Genomic DNA, 18,925 nt, shown 5'->3' with positions numbered 1-18,925 from the left:
CATGTGGAAGGAATTGAACTCTAAGAGTTATGGTCTTAGAAGCCCGAGAGGGATCTCTGTGCCCACCCTTGGCCTTGAGTTAACAGAATAGATCTCCTTCAACCAAACCATGTGTGCATAGGAAAAGAATATCCATGTCAGCTGTATGAAACCCTCCACCTGAATTGTCTCACCCTGGGCCTCACCACCTATAGATGGAGGATTTATGTCTTCACTTGATTTAGAAAAGACAATGTTACATTTCTAAAACTCAGGGTTGTTGGAAAAAAAATAATTTCATTACTTGTTTCCTCAGAAACTTACTTCTTACACACACATACACACACACACACACACACTTGCCTTGGGTTTGCCTGTGGAGCCACTGGTGTACAGGATGAAGAGTGGATCCTCGGCATCACACCACTCGGGCTCACACTCGTCCCCTGCCTCTTGCATGAGCTCATGCCACCACAAGTCAATCCCTTGGTTCCATGAGATCTGCAGAGATGGGCAGGGAAGAACTGTGAACAGCTCAAGATGGGGACAAGATACACCCATATGTTGCCTCTGGAGGGAATGAGGTGGGACGGGAAGGTAGGAGTACAGGAAGGGAGAGAAGGCCCTTCAAGGGTGGAATGGAACAGAAAGAACAGGAGCAGAACCTAAGCTTACTGAGTACTCCAACCACCCTGCCATCCTACCCCGATCTCTACCCCAGAACTCCTCTCACCTGGCCTCAGGCCGAGGAGGAACACTTGGCTGGTCCCTTCCCATCCTTCAATTCTCAGCTTTCTTCTTTCCAAGAAGTCAGCTTCTTGGAAAGGCTTTACCTGAACAGTATCTGATAGATTCCCACCTCCAACCTTGCTATTATTATTGATCCCAACACCATGTTTCTTTCCCACACAGTACATATTTCCTGTTATTTTATTTAGTTGTTTACTTGATTACTGTCTTCCCATCTAGATAGTGTCATCTATGAAGAAGGTGAAACATCTTTTCTCCCAACCCCTGCCGTATCTCCCAACACCTAGCAAAGTGCCTGGCACTCAGTCAATTTTTGTTGGACAAATGACTATGCACACACAGGTCTACATACATACATATGTACTTATGGGACTAGGCTCATTAGCAGGGATGCGGACACCACACAATTCAGAAATGCAAAATTAGTCAGAGCCTACAGGTGAGGTGGGCACCTGACCCTGTTAGCAGTAAAATAAGTCAACAGATCTTGGTCCAAGCACTTTTCCCTGCATGTCCAGACCCAATCCACATCTATGGGTTTCCTACCCTAGCTCTGCTCCTGCGTTTACACCACTGGTACCAATAGGGTTTCCCATAGAGACTTTGGCTTGAGGGGACAGGTTCCATTCAGCAGGAAGCTTTGCTTCAAGTTGGTGGAGAAGGACCAAGGTAGACTTCTCTCAGTAGAAGGATGTCCCCTATGCCTTTGATAATTACTTCTGGATCTGTCATCCTGAAACTTCTCTAAATTCTCCTTTGAAACTGTTTTACTTTTCTGTCTATATCACCTCTTTGAACACCAATTTTGAGTCTACCATCTGCTGAATGAAGTTAGATCCCTTGAATTTGTCCAAAGTCTTCAGTGAACTTCAATACCAGTTCTGCCACTTCCTAGCTATATGACCTTGGGCAAGTCACTTTACCTTAAGTCTCTCCTTTTAAAAATGAGGACAGTCATTCTTGCCCTAATGGACTCACAGGATGTGGTAAACACTAAAAGAGAAAAGTATTATCTAGTAAACATCAAGCCTTAGATTGCCCCAAGGGTAGAGGTTGGGGTGGGATGAGGAAGACTGATGAATGTCAGGAGAGATAGAGGTTAGTTCAATGACTACTGGGAGTTAAGAGTGTGAGGCTGGGCGTAGTGGCTTATGGCTGTAATCCCAGCACTTTGGAAGCCCAAAGTGGGTAGATCACCTGAGATCAGGAGTTCAAGACCGGCCTGGCCAACATGGTGAAACCTGGTCTCTACTAAAAATACAAAAAGTAGCCAGGCGTGGTGGCGGGCGCCTGTAATCCCAGCTACTCAGGAGGGTGAGGCAGGAGAATCACTTGAAACCAGGAGGCAGAGGTTGCAGTGAGCTGAGATCGCACCACTGTACTCTAGCCTGAGCAACAGAGTGAGACTCCGTCTCAAAAAAACAAAACTAAAAACAAAAACAAAAACAAAGAAAACAACATAAGAGTGTGATGATGGGAACTCTTTGGGGTTTGCTTTAGCTGTCACAAAGTCCTTTCATATTTATTAGATTCTTGTATGTTCAATGACCCTGGCTGGCAGGTAGACATGGTGGTGTAAGATAAATGCCATTCTCCCATTGTGAGGATATATGCTAATTTGTTGTGTGCATATTTGGTTTAAAAAAACCCTGGAGTGTTAGATATATAGCTTGATAAATTATAAAATGACTCTCTAATCACTCCCTTCTTTCTGTACCACCTGCCCCTTATGGTAGAGAATTTGAAATTTCTGGATTTTGAACATCATAAAAACAACAAGCTTAGAAAAAGGAAGAAGAGAGAGAAAGCTGCCCACAGTTAGAAAACATAAGAACACGCCTGGCCAGGCGCGGTGGCTCAAGCCTGTAATCCCAGCACTTTGGGAGGCCGAGACGGGCGGATCACGAGGTTGGGAGATCGAGACCATCCTGGCTAACACGATGAAACCCTGTCTCTACTAACAAATACAAAAAACCAGCCGGGGTGAGGTGGTGGGCGCCTGTAGTCCCAGCTACTCGGGAGGCTGAGGCAGGAGAATGGCGTAAACCCGGGGTGCGGAGCTTGCAGTGAGCTGAGATCCGGCCACTGCACTGCAGCCTGGGTGACTGAGCAAGACTCCGTCTCAAAAAAAAAAAAAAAAGAACACCCCTGATTTTGTCTATTCATATGCATCTACACATACACTGTCACATGGGTACTTTTTCTTCTGCCAAATGATCACTTGAGATGGGGGCACTAAAGTATTCAACCAGAAGTATCAATACTGCTTTGGACAAATAGTGCTGGTCTACAGCACTGTGAACTGTCGCAGAACAGGCACTAAGTACATGTAAGGACAAGGCATAGTTACAACTGTGGCTCTGCAATGACGGCACTCTTATAATCTTATAATATTATTTCTTTTGTGGGTGGGTATGTATACAGAGGTAGATGGGTTAGAGTACTCCAGGTGTGGAACTGATAACTAGCACCAGGAAGCAGAGTGAACTCAATTAGTAGAGCAAACTTTGGTTGTGAATTAGGTGTGTGCCTATGAGGCCCCAGGCTCTGAACCAGGAAATGGTCTGAATTTTCTAAAATAAGAATTGAGGAGTTGGCCTTTGTCCTTGGACCAGGATAGCCTCAAGGAGGGCAGCTGCCATGTATGGGAGAGGTATATGAGGGAGCTCATAGACCATATGGTTGAGGAGGGTCCCTGCAAACCCCACCAGGCTCTCCCTGGAAGATTGTTTAAGGATAAAGGGGTTTGGAGCCCTGCCAGGATTTTTGCAGCTCTTTTGAAAATTATTTTAAAAATTTTAAATATGGGGCCCATTGTCAGAAAGATTTTTGCAGCTTTGACTGCAGTTCCCAGACCAACAAACCTGGACTTTTTAAGCCTATTTTTATGCTCTTTCGTATTTTGGAAACTGGTTGTTTTCACCTCCAAGAAACAAAAATCCAGTAGCCTTTGGCCTGAAGGTCTCTGGTATTAAGAATTATAAGTTTGTTATTCTTTTCTGGTCTCTCTTTTGGAAATGCCAATCTGTCTGTTGCATTAAGGGGAAGCAAAAAACAGCTGACATTTATTGAGTAGTTACTAAGTGCGAAACACCTTACATATATTGACAAAACCCTATAAGATAGGTACAATTATTATCCTTATCTTACGGATGGAGAAACAAACGAGAGAGTTTAAGTACACAGTAGCAGGTGGCAGAACAGGATTTAACCCAAGTAATCTGGCTCCAGAGATTACAATTTAAGCCACTAAATTTGTCACCTCTTTCAAAAGAAAGGGTGTAGGTCCTGCCTGAGTTTTAAAAGGAAAGCAGTATCCCCTAGGAATCAGATCTATCTTCACCATGCTAATGAGAATAGAGAAAAGGGGCTTATATCTACCATTGGCCTAAGAGGTTAGTCATAGCAGATTTAGAGTAAGACACCCTGTGAAGACGGTAAAACCCAGAGGAATAGTGAGCTTTATGTGTTGTTTTAGGAAGGGAAGCTGTTTCCTTTCATAGCACGTGTTATCATCTCTCCATTACTGACAAGGAAACTGAATCCCAGAGGGGAGAATTGACTTACTCAAGGTCATACAGCTAAAAATTAGTCTCTGGACTTCAGGCCCACTCTCTCCTCGATACTAATCTGCTTTGAGCATCCCCTTATGGATCTCCCTTCTTAGAACCACCTACAATGTGACTTTTGTTCAGTTTAGCACTTAGTCACATTACAAAGTTATATGCAGTTTGTAAATCCCAAAGTACTATGTAAATGTATTTAGGAATCTTCTCTGCTGTTCTGTATAAAACTTAGGTTTTCCTTTGTATTAATAATACATGTATAACTCCCCAACTTGATGGTGAATTTCCAAAGTCAGGGTTTGAACCTCCTCCAAATACTCCTCCTCCTGTCTCTCTTGGCTCTGCTCCAGCTACCTGCACACTAAATATTTTCTGACAGGTTACCTTGTCCCCTCTCCCACAAAGGTCCTGAGCAGCAGGATAAAATGGGTTCTGCTGTTACCTCTCTAAGAGCCATGCTCTATACCAATTCACAGAGGCGGTAACAGACATTTAATTTCACCACCCTTCAGTGGCTTACATGGCAAGCTGCCCAGGGGCAAGGGGAAGGGGGTTAGGTCTGGCAGCCACCTCAATGGGGCAAACAGGCAAAGGGCAGATGAGCACACAGACAAGCACACAGGGAAGCGGTGCCCACGGCAGTGCAGAAATGGATACCTGGGGCTGAACACGCTTGGATTTCTCTTTCAGCTTACCCTGTTAAGAGCCCAGGATGAAAAGGGTAGTGAGGAGGGTCCAAGTACACAGGGAGTGGGAAGAAAGGGTCAGTGTGTTGTAAACCCCAAACTCCTTTCTCACTGGTCCTCCCAGCTTCCATTTTCCTGATCCTGATTCCAGCCCCTATATATGTAAAACCCGTAACACTGATTGGGCTTTCCAACTTCCCTAAACTAGACTATAGCCTCTCTAGCCCCAAGACCCCTCAGGGAGCCTCAAGTCACAGACTCTCATTCAACCCCAGAACTTTGATCCCTCATGCTCCTCAGCCTGGAGGCGATCACTGGGCATTTCTACCATTCCCACCAGAAGCCCGGGGGTTCAAAGTTAACAAGGGCCATATTGTGAGGGCTGGACTCTGGTCCTTCCATGGTGGGCATCCCTTAGGCCGCAAAGGTACAGCCCAGTAATGGAGATGACTATATAGTGTCACTCAAGTTAGACATTTCTAACACAAACCTAGGCCCTGAGGATCCCCTGTGCCCACAAGGATACCCCAACCAGCATAGGAGTCTCCCTTACAATCGCTTGTGCTGTTCTCAAGGTACAAGGGCCTCTCTACCCACAGTCAAGGTCAAAGTCTTCTAGCTCCCACCTAGCCCTGCTAGAGGAGGCATTCCTAGAATTGCTCCTGGATCCTCAGTATACTGATGAGCAGGCAAAGAAGGACATCAGGAACTTTCTAGGCAGGAAAAGTGAAGGAATTTGAGCCTAGAGAAAGGCATAGCAGTGCCAGACTCACCTGCACATCCGGGCATGACCTCTTAATTGGGGGGGACTGGCTGGGGGAGTCACCCATGCCCAGCTCTGCCCGCCCTAGGTGCTTGACCACAATGCAGCATCTTACTGGGAAATCCCTGTAGAAGACAAAAGCCTAAAGTGGTAGCCTTGTTGGCTCAAAGGGAACTTGGCAAGACCCGCCCATGTCCATTTAGGGTAGAGGGGACAAAGGGAACCTGGCACTGGGTCAAGGCTCAGTCAACTCAGACAGTAACCAAACACACTTACTTCTCCTGACACTTCTGCAGGGCCTCGTCAGCCAGCTCCTTCAGGTTCACAAGCTTTTCTCCCCTGTAGAAGGCATCTTTGGGGAGCAACAGACATTCCAGGCCTTAGTAAGCACCATGCTGCCTAGTGGGCACAATGTCCACAGAGCCCTTCCTGAGTGGGCCTCTTAACTCTGGCTCTTCCAGCTGATTCGAGCTGACAGAGGGTCAGCTGAGGTGGGACCAGGAGAGGAAAGGCAGGCAGTTTCTACCCTCTATGCTGAGTAGCCCCAAATACCAACGAGCTGATTGGAGACCAAGGCTTGAGGTATGGGGGATTCTGGAGAAGAGGTGAGAGAATTAGTCACCTGTAGTGATGAGAAGACTGCAGCTGGAATCCAGGATCCGTTCACATAGAGACTCTGAAGAGAAGCCTGCAAACTAGGGAAAGGAAGAAAGTCTAAGGGAGAGAAGGAAGCCCCAGGGATTGAGCGAATAAGGAAAGGGGTTGCTCATGGAACTTTCAGGATCTCTAAGCCAGGGTCCTAGAAGAAACTGAATAACTGATATGGACCTATGACACAAACCTTCTAAGCTCCTTAGTTTGTTATTTAAGGCCCTCCATTCTCTAGGCCCAACCTACTTCTTCAGAGCCCCACCCCCCATGCCTGCCCCTTTTCACCAGCCCAAACTCCTACCACAATGGAGTGCAAAGCCCCAATGCGGGCACATGCCAGCATGGCCACCACAAGCTCTGGGATCATAGGCATGTAGATAGCCACTCGGTCACCCTTCTGAATGCCTGCAGGTAAAAGCACAGAAAATGAACCATGAACCCTTCTTGCTGCTACTTGCTCCCTCCCATCCAGCTGGCCTCCCTCCCAGCTGACCTGTTCTCTTCCACTGTTACCAAAATCTTTCCATCCGTTGCCCTTTCCCCATAAGTCCTCAGATACCCCAAGGCCAGCCCCCCAGTCCCTTTCCCACACCCCCACACTCACCCTGTTTTCGGAGAACATTGCTGAACTGACACACTTGGACCAGAAGCTCATGGTATGTGATCTGAGTGGTCTCCCCTGGCTCATTGCCCTCCCTGAGACATACCAGAAAGAACCAGTGATTAGGGGCATAACTTCTTCCCCAAACAAGAAACAGGCATAGTCATAAAATCCATCCAGTGACGCTAAGGCCTGGAACTGTTCCATGAGGGTGAGCTATCTGCCCACCATCAATCTTGCCATCATCAATCTTGAGCTGACTGGTCAGATACTTTGGCCATTCAAGATACTTTATACACATGTTGTATGTCATTAGGAAATGCACTGTCCATCTCTGATCCTTGATAAAATGGAGTGATGGCCCCTTCTCTTCCATCCTAGTAATGTATTAAGGAGAAGTGATATCACAGATGTGATTCCTTCTGATGAGGCATCAAGACTGCATTATTCAGAGTAGGGTCTCCAGATCACTTGTACCTACATCATCTAGAGGATTTGTAGATTCCTGGGCCCCAGCTCAGACATACTGAATTAGAATCACAGCGTCCAAAGATCTGCTTCTTTATTACAAGATGGTACAAGGAATTAGTACAAGATTCTGATGCACACTTAAAGTTTGAGAATTGGCTGGGCGCAGTGGCCCATGCCTATAATCTCAGCACTTTGGAAGGCCGAGGTGGACAGACCAAAGGTCAGGAGTTTGAGACCAGCCTGGCCAACATGGTGAAACTGTATCTCTAGTGAAAATACGAAAATTAGCTGGGTGTGGTGGTGTGTGCCTGTAATCCCAGCTACTGGGGAGGCTGAGGCACGAGAATCCCTTGAACCCAGGAGGCGGAGGTTGCAGCGAGCTGAGATCACACCACTGCACTCCAGCCTGGATGACAGAGTGAGATTCTGTCTTGAGTAAATAAATAAATAAAGTTTGAGAATCACCAACCTGTATCAGGTGATTTCTGTCTACCTCCCCAGCCTTGCCTCCCACTCCTTCCTAGGATTTAGCCTGTTTACTTCAGTCATTCCTTCATGCATTCATTTGCTTATTCAACAACTACTATGTGCTATCTACATGTATAGAAATAAGGCACCAATGGGCAGGGCGTGGTGGCTCTTTCCTGTAATCCCAGCACACTGGGAGACCTATAATCCCAGCTACTTGGGAGGCTAAGGCAGGAGAATCGCTTGAAGCCGGGAGGTGGAGGTTGTGATGAGCCAAGATCACATCACTGCACTCCAGCCTGGACGACAGAGTAAGACTCTGTCTCAAACAAACAAACAAAAGAAGAAATAAGGCACCAATGAGCAAGATAAGTAAGATACCTGATATCATGGAGCTTATATTCTAATGATAGTGTGGGTAATAAATAACAAATATAACCAGGATAATTTCAGATTATGATAAGCATTAAAAAGGAAATAAAGCAGAATGATATAAAAATGAGTGACTAGGGGTCGGGCGCGGTGGCTCAAGCCTGTAATCCCAGCACTTTGGGAGGCCGAGACGGGTGGATCACGAGGTCAGGGGATCGAGACCATCCTGGTTAACATGGTGAAACCCCGTCTCTACTAAAAAAAAAAAAAGAAAAGAAAAGAAAATACAATACAATAAAAATGAGTGACTAGGGAGAAATGCTTTTAAAAAATATACTATCTTGGGTCAGGCACGGTAGCTCACACCTGTAATCCTAACACTTTAGGAGGCCAAAGTGGGCCCATCTACAGGAGTTCAAGACCAGCCTGGCAACATAGCAAGACCCCATCTCTAAAAAAATTTAGCTGGATCCACTGGGCGCGGTGGCTCACACCTGTAATCCCAGCACTTTAAGAGGCCGAGGCGGGTGGATCACGTGAGGTCAGGAGTTCAAGACTAGCCTGACCAACACAGAGAAACTCCGTCTCTACTAAAAATACAAAAATTAGCTGGACGTGGTAGTACATGCTTGTAATGCCAGCTACTCGGGAGACTGAGGCAGGAGAATCACTTGAACCCAGGAGGCGGAGGTTGCAGTGAGCCAAGATCATGCCATTGCACTCCAGCCTGGGCAATAAGAGTGAAACTCTTGTCTCAAAAAAAAAAAAAAAAAGAAAAAGAAAAGAAATTAGCTAAGTGTGGTGTCATGCACCTGTAGTCCCAGCCACTCAGAAAGATAAGATGGGAAGATCTCTTGGCTCACTCCTGTAATCCCAACACTTTGGGAGGCCAAGGCAGGAGGATCATCTGAGACCAGGAGTTCAAGACCAATCTGAGCAACATAGCAAAACTTCGTCTCTAAAAAAAAAACATTCAATTAGCTGAGTGTGGTGGTGCACACCTGTAGTCTCAGCTACTCAGGAGGCTGAGGCAGGAAGATCGCTTGTGCCCTGGAGGTCAAGGCTGCAGTGAGCTGTAATCATGTCACTGCACTCCAGCCTGGACAACAGAGTGAGTTTCCCTGTCTCAAAAAATAAATAAATGTTTCCGTTAGTGGTTTTTTCCAATTTTATGATTTTTTTGAATAAGTAATACATACAAGTAGGACTACATAAAAAGATACATAATGATAAGTGTTCTCCTCACTCCTATCTCCCAATTACCCTGCCTACTGGCAAACCACAGTTTGGGTTTTGCGATTTGGTTTTTAGAGACAGGGTCTCACTCTATTGCATAGGCTAGAGTGCAGTGGCACAATCATAGCTCACTGCAGCCTCCAACTCCTGGGCTCAAGCAATCCTCTTACTTCAGCCTCCTGGGTAGCTGGGACTACAGGCACATGCTACCACACCGGGCTAATTTTTTTATTTTAAAATTTTTTGTAGAGACAGAGTCTCGATATATTGTCCAGGATGGTCTCAAACTCCTGACCTCAAGCAATCCTGCTTCAGCCTCTCAAAGTGCTGGGATTACAGGCGTGAGCCACCATGCCCAGGGCAAAACACTGTTACCAATGTTCTGTGTAACTTTCCAGAAACAATCAATATTCAGACAGGACCACTCTTAGTAGGACAGAGGGCTAGGGTAATTCAACTAGTGTGGAATGACCAAACTAATTACTTTGCAAGAGGTCTGTATCATTAGGATCTTTAATAAGACCCTTGAGATATCATTGAAGACAGAAATTTGAAAGTTGAATATTAAAAAATTGGATTTTACAGGAGGCTGAGGCAGGAGAATCTCTTGAATTCGGGAGGTAGAGGTTGCAGCGAGCTGAGATTGTGCCATTGCACTCCAGCCTGGGTGACAAGAATGAAACTCTGCTCTAAAAAAAAATCGGTCAGCCAGGCACAGAGGATCATACCTGTATTCCCAGCACTTTGGGAGGCTGAGGCAGGCAGATCACTTGAGGTCAGGAGTTTGAGATCAGCCTGGCCAACATGGCAAAACCCTATCTCTACTAAAAATATAAAAATTAGCCAGGCATGGTGGCACACGCCTGTAGTCCCAACTACTTGGGAGGTTAAGGCGGGAGAATCATTTGAACCCGGAAGGTAGAGGCTACAGTGAGCAGAGATCGTGCCACTGCACTCCAGCCTGGGCAACAGAGTAAGACTTTGTCTCAAAAAAAAAAAAAAAAAAGGATTTTAATGTTGTTCAGAAAAGAGATAAACACCTTATAGTCCCCAGTCAAGCACAGGGTAATAGGGGTAGGAAGAACGGCTCTACTTAAGGAACAGGTCTGTCAGACAAGCATATATACTACATGCATTTGTTTACATATTCTCATTTTTTCTACACAAATGATGGCATACAATACACACTGTTTTGTATCTTGTTTTGTTAATTATTATATGCATTCACTAAAATGCACAAATCTTACGTGTAGAAGTTGATCATCTTGATTTTTCAAATTTAACAATATACCTTGATATCATTCTTCAGCAAGACTTAGATAACTATTTCTCTTTTTCATTTGTTGTTGTTTTTGTTGTTGAGACAGGGTCTCACTCTGTCACTCAGGCTGGGGTGCAGTGGTACCATCATAGCTCACTGCAGCCTCAACCTCCCAGACTCAAGTGATCCTCTCACCTCTGCCTCTTGAGTAGTTGGGACTACAGGCCAGAGCCACCACGCCTGGATACTTTTTTTTTTTTTTTTTTTGCAAAGACAGGATCCTACTATGTTGCTCAGGCTGGTCTGGAACTCCTGGCCTCAAGTGATCCTCCGATCCTCCTGCCTCAGCCTTCCTTCCAAAGTGTTGGGATTACAGGTGTGAGCCATGGCGCCAAGCTTAAAGAGCTATTTCATTATCTTTCTCAGCTGCAAAATATTCCACCGTTTGTATGTACTGTTATTTATTTAACAAATAAATGCGTCAATGAATATTTTTATTTTTATGTCACTTTACTCACTTGCAAGTATATCTGTAGGATGAATTACCAGAAGTGGAACTGTTGGGTCAAGAGATGTGTGGTTTTGTTTGTTTGTTTTTTTTTTTCAAGATGGAGTTTTGCTCTTGTTGCCCAGGCTGGAGTAAAATGGTGTGATCTTGGCTCACTGCAATCTCTGCCTCCCGGGTTCAGGCAATTCTCCTGCTCAGCCTCCTGAGTAGCTGGGATTACAGGCGTGCCCCACCACGCCTGGCTAATTTTTGCATTTTTAGTAGCGATGGGGTTTCACCATGTTGTTCAGGTTGGTCTTGAACTCCTGACGTCAGGTGATCCACCCACCCTGGCCTCCCAAAGTGCTGGGATTACAGGCGTGAGCCACTGTGCCTGGCCAACGTGTGCATTTTAAATATTGATAAATATTAGGGAACAACTACTTTAAATAAGATGGTCCTGGAGGGCCTTTCTCTGGAGAGGTGATATTTGAGCCAAGACCTGAATAATGAGAGGTAGGCAATCATACTAATTCTTGGGAAGAGTATCCTGGGGAAAGAGAGCATCAAGTGGAAAGGCACTGAAACCTTTTCAAAGAAAGAAAGACAATATGGCTGGATTTCAGTGAGCAAGAAGTTGGGTAAGAATGAGAGGTAGGCAGCAGCCAAATCACGTAGAGCCTTGTAGGCAATAGTAAGAAGTTTGAATTTTACTCTAAGTGGATTCCTGGTTTCCCTTGGCAAGTTCAGGTCCGTCTCCACACTTTTGACCATACCATTGCCCCCACTCAGAATATTCTCCTTCCTCCTTCAGACACCAGCACCATGTGGCCCTCCCTTCGCACCACAGACCATTGCTTTCCCTCTCCTTCCTTACTGCACAGAGCACTTATGAAGTAGGTAACTGAAACCTAGAGAGACGTAGTGGCTTGGCCAAGGTCACACAACGATAAGTGGTAGAGCCAAGAATAGACCTTCAGGTCTTCTGATTTCAAGTCAGGACTCTTTCCCTCATAGTGTGAAGGACGGGGACTGGTAGGGAAGCCAGGCCTTTTCTTACCAACAAAGGTCACACAGAAGATTATCAGCCTCTCTCTAGTTCCTGGCTCGATGCGTCAGTAGGCTTTAACCCTCCTACGGATAAGAGAAGCCAAACACAGGGAGCTTACTAAAGTGGGAAAGAACAGGGATAGAGGAAGCTGGCAAACAGCCCTGAATGCCAGAGGCAGAAAAGCCATTTCCTTAACTGGCTCACTGACAAGTGCCACAGGAACTTCAGAACGTCTCCGGTTATGGCTGAATGCTGACATATACATACCCAAGCACATGTGTCCCCACATGCAAACCACATACCAACTCACCTATGTGTGCTCACTTGTATAAAATCACATATACCAATATACAAACATTCTAGGCATAAAACCTGCCCATCTGCACACATAGGAACAAATAAGGATAAATATATGCACCCAGGATTCAAACTTAAGGACTTATCTGTATCTGCAAGTACAACCACCACAAATACGTACCCACCTATGTGTACAGTGTGCCCCTTCGGAAACTCTCCATCAAATCATTCTGTTTTGCCAGGTGCCACACATGTAATCCCACACTTTGGGAGGCTGAGGTGGGTAGATCACTTGAGGCCAGGAGTTTGAGACCGGCCTGGCCAACATGGCGAAGCCCCAACTCTACCAAAAAGACAAAAATTAGCCAGGCATGGTGGTGCATGCCTGTAATCCCAGCTACGGAGGAGTCTGTGGTGGGAGGATCACCTGAGCCCAGGAGGCGGAGGTTGCAGTAAGCTGAGATTGTGCCATTGGACTCCAGCCTTGGTGACAGGGCAAGACTCTGTCTCAAAAAAAAAATAACAAACAAACATTCTGTTTTATTTTTTTCATGAAACGTTCCATTGTTTGAAATTATCTCATGTATGTTCATTACTTATGTATTATCTGTTTTCTTCACTGGAATATAAGCTCCATGATAGCAGAGATTTTTTTTTTTTTTTTTTGAGACAGAGTCTCGCTCTGTCACCCAGACTGGAGTGCAATGGTGAGATCTCAGCTCACTGCAACCTCCGCTTCCTGGGTTCAAGCAATTCTCCCTGCCTCAGCCTCCCGAGTAGCTGGGATTACAGGTACCCACCATCACACCTGGCTAACTTTTGTATTTTTAGTAGAAATGGGATTTCAACATGTTGGCCAGGCTGGTCTCACATACCCTGACCTCAGGTGATCCACCTGCCTCGGCCTCCCAAAGTGCTGGGATTACAGACATGAGCCACTGCACCCAGCTGATAGCAGAGATATTATTTGTTTTCTTCACTGCTGCATCCCTAGCACCTCGAGTACAACCCAGTACATAGAGGGTGCATAAGAAGAGATAAGCACAACCTATACAAGTACAATTTACTTGAGCCCACTTCCAACCCTGACACACACACGCACGCGCACACACACACACACACACACCCCACAGTGTGCATTCCTCTACTTGGCTATGGGCTCAAGTTATACATTATTGATATAGGCACCTTATTCATTCCAGTATCTTCTTTCTCTGACATACACACCAGGCTGGGGCCCCTGGCTGGCTGGGAAAGGTGAGGGGCAGGGTACTGGCCTACTGCAAAATCCCAAGCCCTCTAGGATGTCAGAACTCTTAAAAGAACATCCAATTTAGTCTCTTAACTCTGAGATCCAAAGAGGCTATTAGCTATGCTTGGCATCACAGGGTGGGTTACCACAGCAGAGCAGGGACCAGGAATTAAGGTCCAGACCTCTTTCCTCTACAACAGGAGTTGCAAGCTCAAAAATTGGCAGGATCTAGGCAGGTAATGTAAATAAGTGGACCAAATGAAAGAAAATACATGATAAAGATAAGAAATAGTTCCCTTTCCACTTCCCTATAAGAAAACAGCAGCACATATATAATAACCCTTAGCCTCAGTTTCAGGGGAACAATAGGGAAAGGGAAGGACTGGAAAACTGGCAAATGCATGCTCTGGCGAAAGGAGGCATCCAGTACCTAAACTTGGTTCCTGTCAGCTTTTGCCTGCTAGGAATCGGGGCTCGATATTGTCAATTTTTTTGATTTTTCAACAGTAGCCTGGAATCTATTTTTGTCAAAACTCCTGAATTTATGTAAGTGTTGACCACTAATTTTTAAAAGCTTTAAGGCCAAGTGCAGTGGCTCATACCTATAATGCCAGTACTTTGGGAGGGCAAAGCAGGAGGACCGCTTGAGGACAGGAGTTCAAGATTGGCCTGGGCACCATAGTGTCTCTACAAAAAATTTTATAATTAGCCAAGCATGGTAGCTAATGCCTGTGGTCCCAGCTACTTGAGAGGCTAAAACAGGAGGATCACATGAGCCCGGGAGATCAAGCCTGCAGTGAGCCATGTTGATGCCACCGCACTCCAGCCTAGCAACAGAGACCCTGTCCCACCCCTCCCTACCAAAAAAAAAAAAAAAAAAAAAAAAGTTTTAAACACTGTGAATCAAACAAAGCTATTAATGAGAAATTTAGCTGGTACGATAATATGGGGAACCCTTGGTGTAAACCAAACTACTTTTCCTTCACCTGGAGGCCATATGGTTGGTGTGACAACCTATGGTACACAGTCACTAGCCCTTCTCATCTTCTTCCCCTAGGGAACCTCCTCCAAGGAGCCTTCTCCAACTACTTCATCCTCACACTCTCAAAATTTACTTTAACCCATTATTGGTTCAAAATCCATTTAGAATTAGACTACCTCTCTTCACATCTATTTCTACCATCCTAGTCCAAAACTACCATTAGGTAGGTGACATCATGTCACCCCTCTGCTCAGAATGCTCAGATCACTTCCCATTTCATTTTGAGTAAAAGTCAAAGTCCTCACAATGGCCTACATGATCTAGTCCCTCGTTACCTCTCTGTCCTCATACACAACTATTCTGTCTTCCTCTCCCTCTCCCTCTGCTCCAGCCAAATGGCCTCCCCAGTGTTTGGCAAAAGCACCAAGAACATTTAACCTCAGAGCCTTTGCCCTCTTCTTGAAGTGTTCTTTCCCTAGATAGCCACATGACTTATTCCTTACCTTTGAGTTATTGCTCAAATGTTGGCTTCTCAGTAAGGTCATCTTTGACCACCACATAAAAAAAAATACTCCCTGTGCCCCTCTCCAGCCACAGGTTCTCTGAATTAACATTTTCCATGAAATTTTTGTTAGTTTCCCTTTTTCTCACCTACCCAAAATCTAAAAGTTCTTTCTTCCTCCCAAAGCCCTTTATCTCATTTTCTTTGTGATCTGCTTTTCTAGCTTTTACTACATTTATTTGGGCCTTATCTTTCCCATTATACCCTGGGCTCTTGGAGGACAGAGATCATGTCTTCTTCTCTGTCTCCTCCAAGCACAACTGGCACAATAGGTATTCAAGGGTCATGGTTAAATAACTGAAAGACTGATAATTGACTAATCACAGGGACGACTGGGGCTACCCTTTATTTGTTTATTTATTTATCTATTTATTTATTTATTTATTTATTGAGACAATGTGTCACTATGTTGCCCAGGCTGGTCTTAAACTCTCAGGTTCAAATGATTCTCCCACCTCAGCCTCCAGAGTAGTTGGGACTACAGGCATGCATCACTGCACCCAGCTCCCCTCTTTATATGAGAAGGGTAGTCATTGGATTGAAGCTTTTAATTCCCTAGAACTACAAGTAAGGCACACGATAGGAAGAAACAGCTGAGGGAAAGATAGGTGGAGAAACTGGGTTCTTTACAGAGGCATCAGATGGAAGAGAAACCAGAGGAGAAACATCCCAGGTGAGAAGAGACACCAAACCTGTTATGAGAGGAGATGAGAGGAACACTGAACTGAGATGTTTAGCTTGTATAAGAGAAGATACTGAGAGATGTGATATCAAGTCTCAAAAGTCTGTATCTTCATTGCCTCCACCCTGGTCAAGCCACCTTCATCTCTTGCCTGGATGACCACAATGACCACCTAACTGGTCTCCCACTTCACTCTTGCACCCTTCCAGTCCACACATCACCCAGCATGATCTGTGATCTCTTTTTTTTTTTTTTTTTGAGACAGAGACTCGGTCTGTCGTCCAGGCTGGAGTGTAGTAGTGCGATCTCGACTCATTGCAACCTCTGTCTGCTGGGTTCAAATGATTCTCCTCCCTCAGCCTCCCAAGTAGCTGAGACCACAGGTGCATGCCACTATGCCTGGCTAATTTTTGTATTTTTAGTACAGATGAAGTTTCACCATGTTAGCCAGTCTGGTCTCGAACTCCTGACTTCAAGCGATCTGCCTGCCTTGGCTCCCAAAGTGCTGGGATTACAAGCATGAGCCACTGCACCCAGCCACAGAATGATTTATTAAAAACATAAATTGGCCAGGCATGGTGGCTCATGCTTGTAATCCCAGCACTTTGGGAAGCCAAGGTAGGTGGATTGAGCCCAAGAGTTTGAGACCAGACTGGGCAACATAGCAAAATGCTCTACTTAAAAAAAAAAAAAAAAAAAAAAATTAGCCAGGTGTGGTGGTGCATGCTAAATCTATAGTTTTAGCTACTCAGGAGGCTGAGGTAGGAGGATCACTTGAGCCCAGGAGGTGGAGATTGCAGTGAGCTGAGATGTTACCTCTACACTCCAGCCAGGGCAATAGAGCCAGACCTTGTCTCAAAATAAATAAACAACAACGACAACAAAACAAACAAACCACAAATCACATCATATCACCTCCTGCTTAAAATCCTTTAATGGCTTCCATTGCATATAGAAGAAAATCCACATTCCTACTTTGCCTTGTATCCTCCCCAACTTCATCTTGTGCCATTCTCCTATTCTGCCTACTAGGCTCCAAACACACTGGCCTTCTGACTGACAGAACATGCCATGTTCTTTAACTATCTTTCCCCAATTCTTCTTGTGTTTCAAATCTCAGCTTAAATGTCACCTCCTAGTGAAGCTTTCCCTGACCACCCTAAGTAGATCAGCTCTTCCTGTTATTCTTCATCACAACACTGCTTATTTTCTTCACAGCATTTTTCTCAAACTATACTTCTTTTGTTATTTATTTGTTTACTTATTGTTATTAATATTAACAATAATATTAATAATATTACATATTGTTTACTTATTATTTTTGCTAATTGCCTATCTTCCCTACTAGACAGAAGACAGTTTCTGAAGGCAGAGGCCAAGTTGGTCTTGTTCACTGCTGAATCCCTCATTGTCTTGTACAGAACCTTGTATATAGTAGGTGTTCGGTAAATTTTTGCTGAATGAATGCATGAATCTAAAGGATTATTATGGGAAAAAGTAGACTAATGTAGTATAACTATAAATGGAAAACCTATGTCAATTGGGAGAGCTCCATATTTTTTTTTTTTTTTTTTTTTTGAGACGGAGTCTCGCTCTGTCGCCCAGGCTGGAGTGCAGTGGCCAGATCTCAGCTCACTGCAAGCTCCGCCTCCCGGGTTCCCGCCATTCTCCTGCCTCAGCCTCCCGAGTAGCTGGGACCACAGGCGCCGCCACCTCGCCCGGCTAATTTTTTTGTGTTTTTAGTAGAGACGGGGTTTCGCCGTGTTAGCCAGGATGGTCTCGATCTCCTGACCTTGTGATCCGCCCGTCTCGGCCTCCCAAAGTGCTGGGATTACAGGCTTGAGCCACCGCGCCCGGCCGGGAGAGCTCCATATTAAAGAAAACCTTTCTAACTGTTAGAGGTGTCCAAAGATGGAAGGCACTCCTTCAGGAGTTTCCTGACCCTGGAGATATCATGTCGAATCTGGGATTTTTAGGGATACTAAAGAGCAGACTCCACAATATGGCCAGGGACCAAACGAGACCAGTGTTTCTCAAAGAGTGGTCAGATAGTGTTAATAATGCAGTACCAAGTTCCCATGCAGCATAGGATTGTTCAGGTTGGGCCAGGTAACCCTGACACCTACTTCTACCAGATTATTCTCCAGGGAGTGGGGTCTTGAAATTTTCATTGCATAAGCTCCCCATACCATTCATGGTTATTGAGGTTTGAGATGACCTTTATGGCCCTTCCAACTTTGATATTCTTTGATTCTATAAAATGAAAAAATAATGTGAAAGAGTTCTGTGATCCATAAAGCACTACACAAATGTGGAGCACTCAAGATACAAGTATACCCACAAGCCAATTTCCCTTTCACCAGGGAATGGGAGCAATGTACCTTGACCAATTAGCAGCCTAATGTTCCCTCTGGGTGCTTCTGCCCTAGCTGCAGTAAGGAACAAGAAGGGCCGAAGGAGGAGGTAGACAGAGGCACATCCCAAAAACTGAACCACAGATTACTCAGAATGCCAGAGGAGGGCCAGGCATGGTGGCTCATGCCTGTAATCCCAACACTTTAGGGTCCGAGGTGGGAGGATCACTTGAGGCCAGGAGTTACAGAGACTAGACTGGACAACAAAGCAAGACCCTGTGTCTGGAAAAAAAAAAAAAATAAAGAAATAAAGAAAAAGAAAAATAAAGAATTCCAGAGGAGGATGGCACTTTTGAGACTCACCACTCTTATTTACCAATGAGAAACCTTTGGCACAGAAATGAAAAGTGATGATCTCGAAGTTACTTACAAATTAGTAGCAGCATTATTCTAA

At 45.0% G+C, this 18,925-nt stretch overlaps 1 protein-coding gene and 1 long non-coding RNA gene across 26 annotated transcripts in view; one reads left to right on the top strand and one right to left on the bottom strand.

Annotated features, from left to right (window-relative positions):
• The window catches only part of ACSS2 (acyl-CoA synthetase short chain family member 2), a 52,498-nt gene that overhangs the window by 8,028 nt on the left and 25,545 nt on the right, over nt 1-18,925 (bottom strand). For 16 of the 25 annotated variants that reach the window (XM_077948446.1, XM_077948449.1, XM_077948445.1 and 13 more), the window contains 6 exons: nt 7,000-7,091; nt 6,697-6,800; nt 6,367-6,439; nt 6,021-6,096; nt 5,755-5,869; nt 343-480 (listed from right to left, as the gene is read on the bottom strand). In XM_077948446.1, coding sequence (XP_077804572.1) covers nt 343-480; nt 5,755-5,869; nt 6,021-6,096; nt 6,367-6,439; nt 6,697-6,800; nt 7,000-7,091 — 598 coding nt within the window. Of the gene's footprint in view, nt 1-342; nt 481-4,952; nt 4,992-5,754; nt 5,870-6,020; nt 6,097-6,366; nt 6,440-6,696; nt 6,801-6,999; nt 7,092-18,925 lie in introns of all 25 variants that reach the window. The other 9 variants (XM_015149063.3, XM_077948440.1, XM_077948430.1 and 6 more) reach the window with 1 other exon arrangement.
• LOC144332130 (uncharacterized) lies at nt 9,462-10,917 on the top strand. Its single transcript, XR_013399904.1, has 2 exons — nt 9,462-9,650; nt 10,516-10,917. It is a non-coding gene; the product is annotated as an uncharacterized LOC144332130 (long non-coding RNA).

This window comes from Macaca mulatta, chromosome 10, assembly GCF_049350105.2.
Source record: "Macaca mulatta isolate MMU2019108-1 chromosome 10, T2T-MMU8v2.0, whole genome shotgun sequence".
Classification (NCBI taxonomy): domain Eukaryota; kingdom Metazoa; phylum Chordata; class Mammalia; order Primates; family Cercopithecidae; genus Macaca; species Macaca mulatta.
The sequence above is the reverse complement of the archived record's forward strand: the minus strand, read 5'-3'. Positions and strand labels throughout refer to the sequence as shown.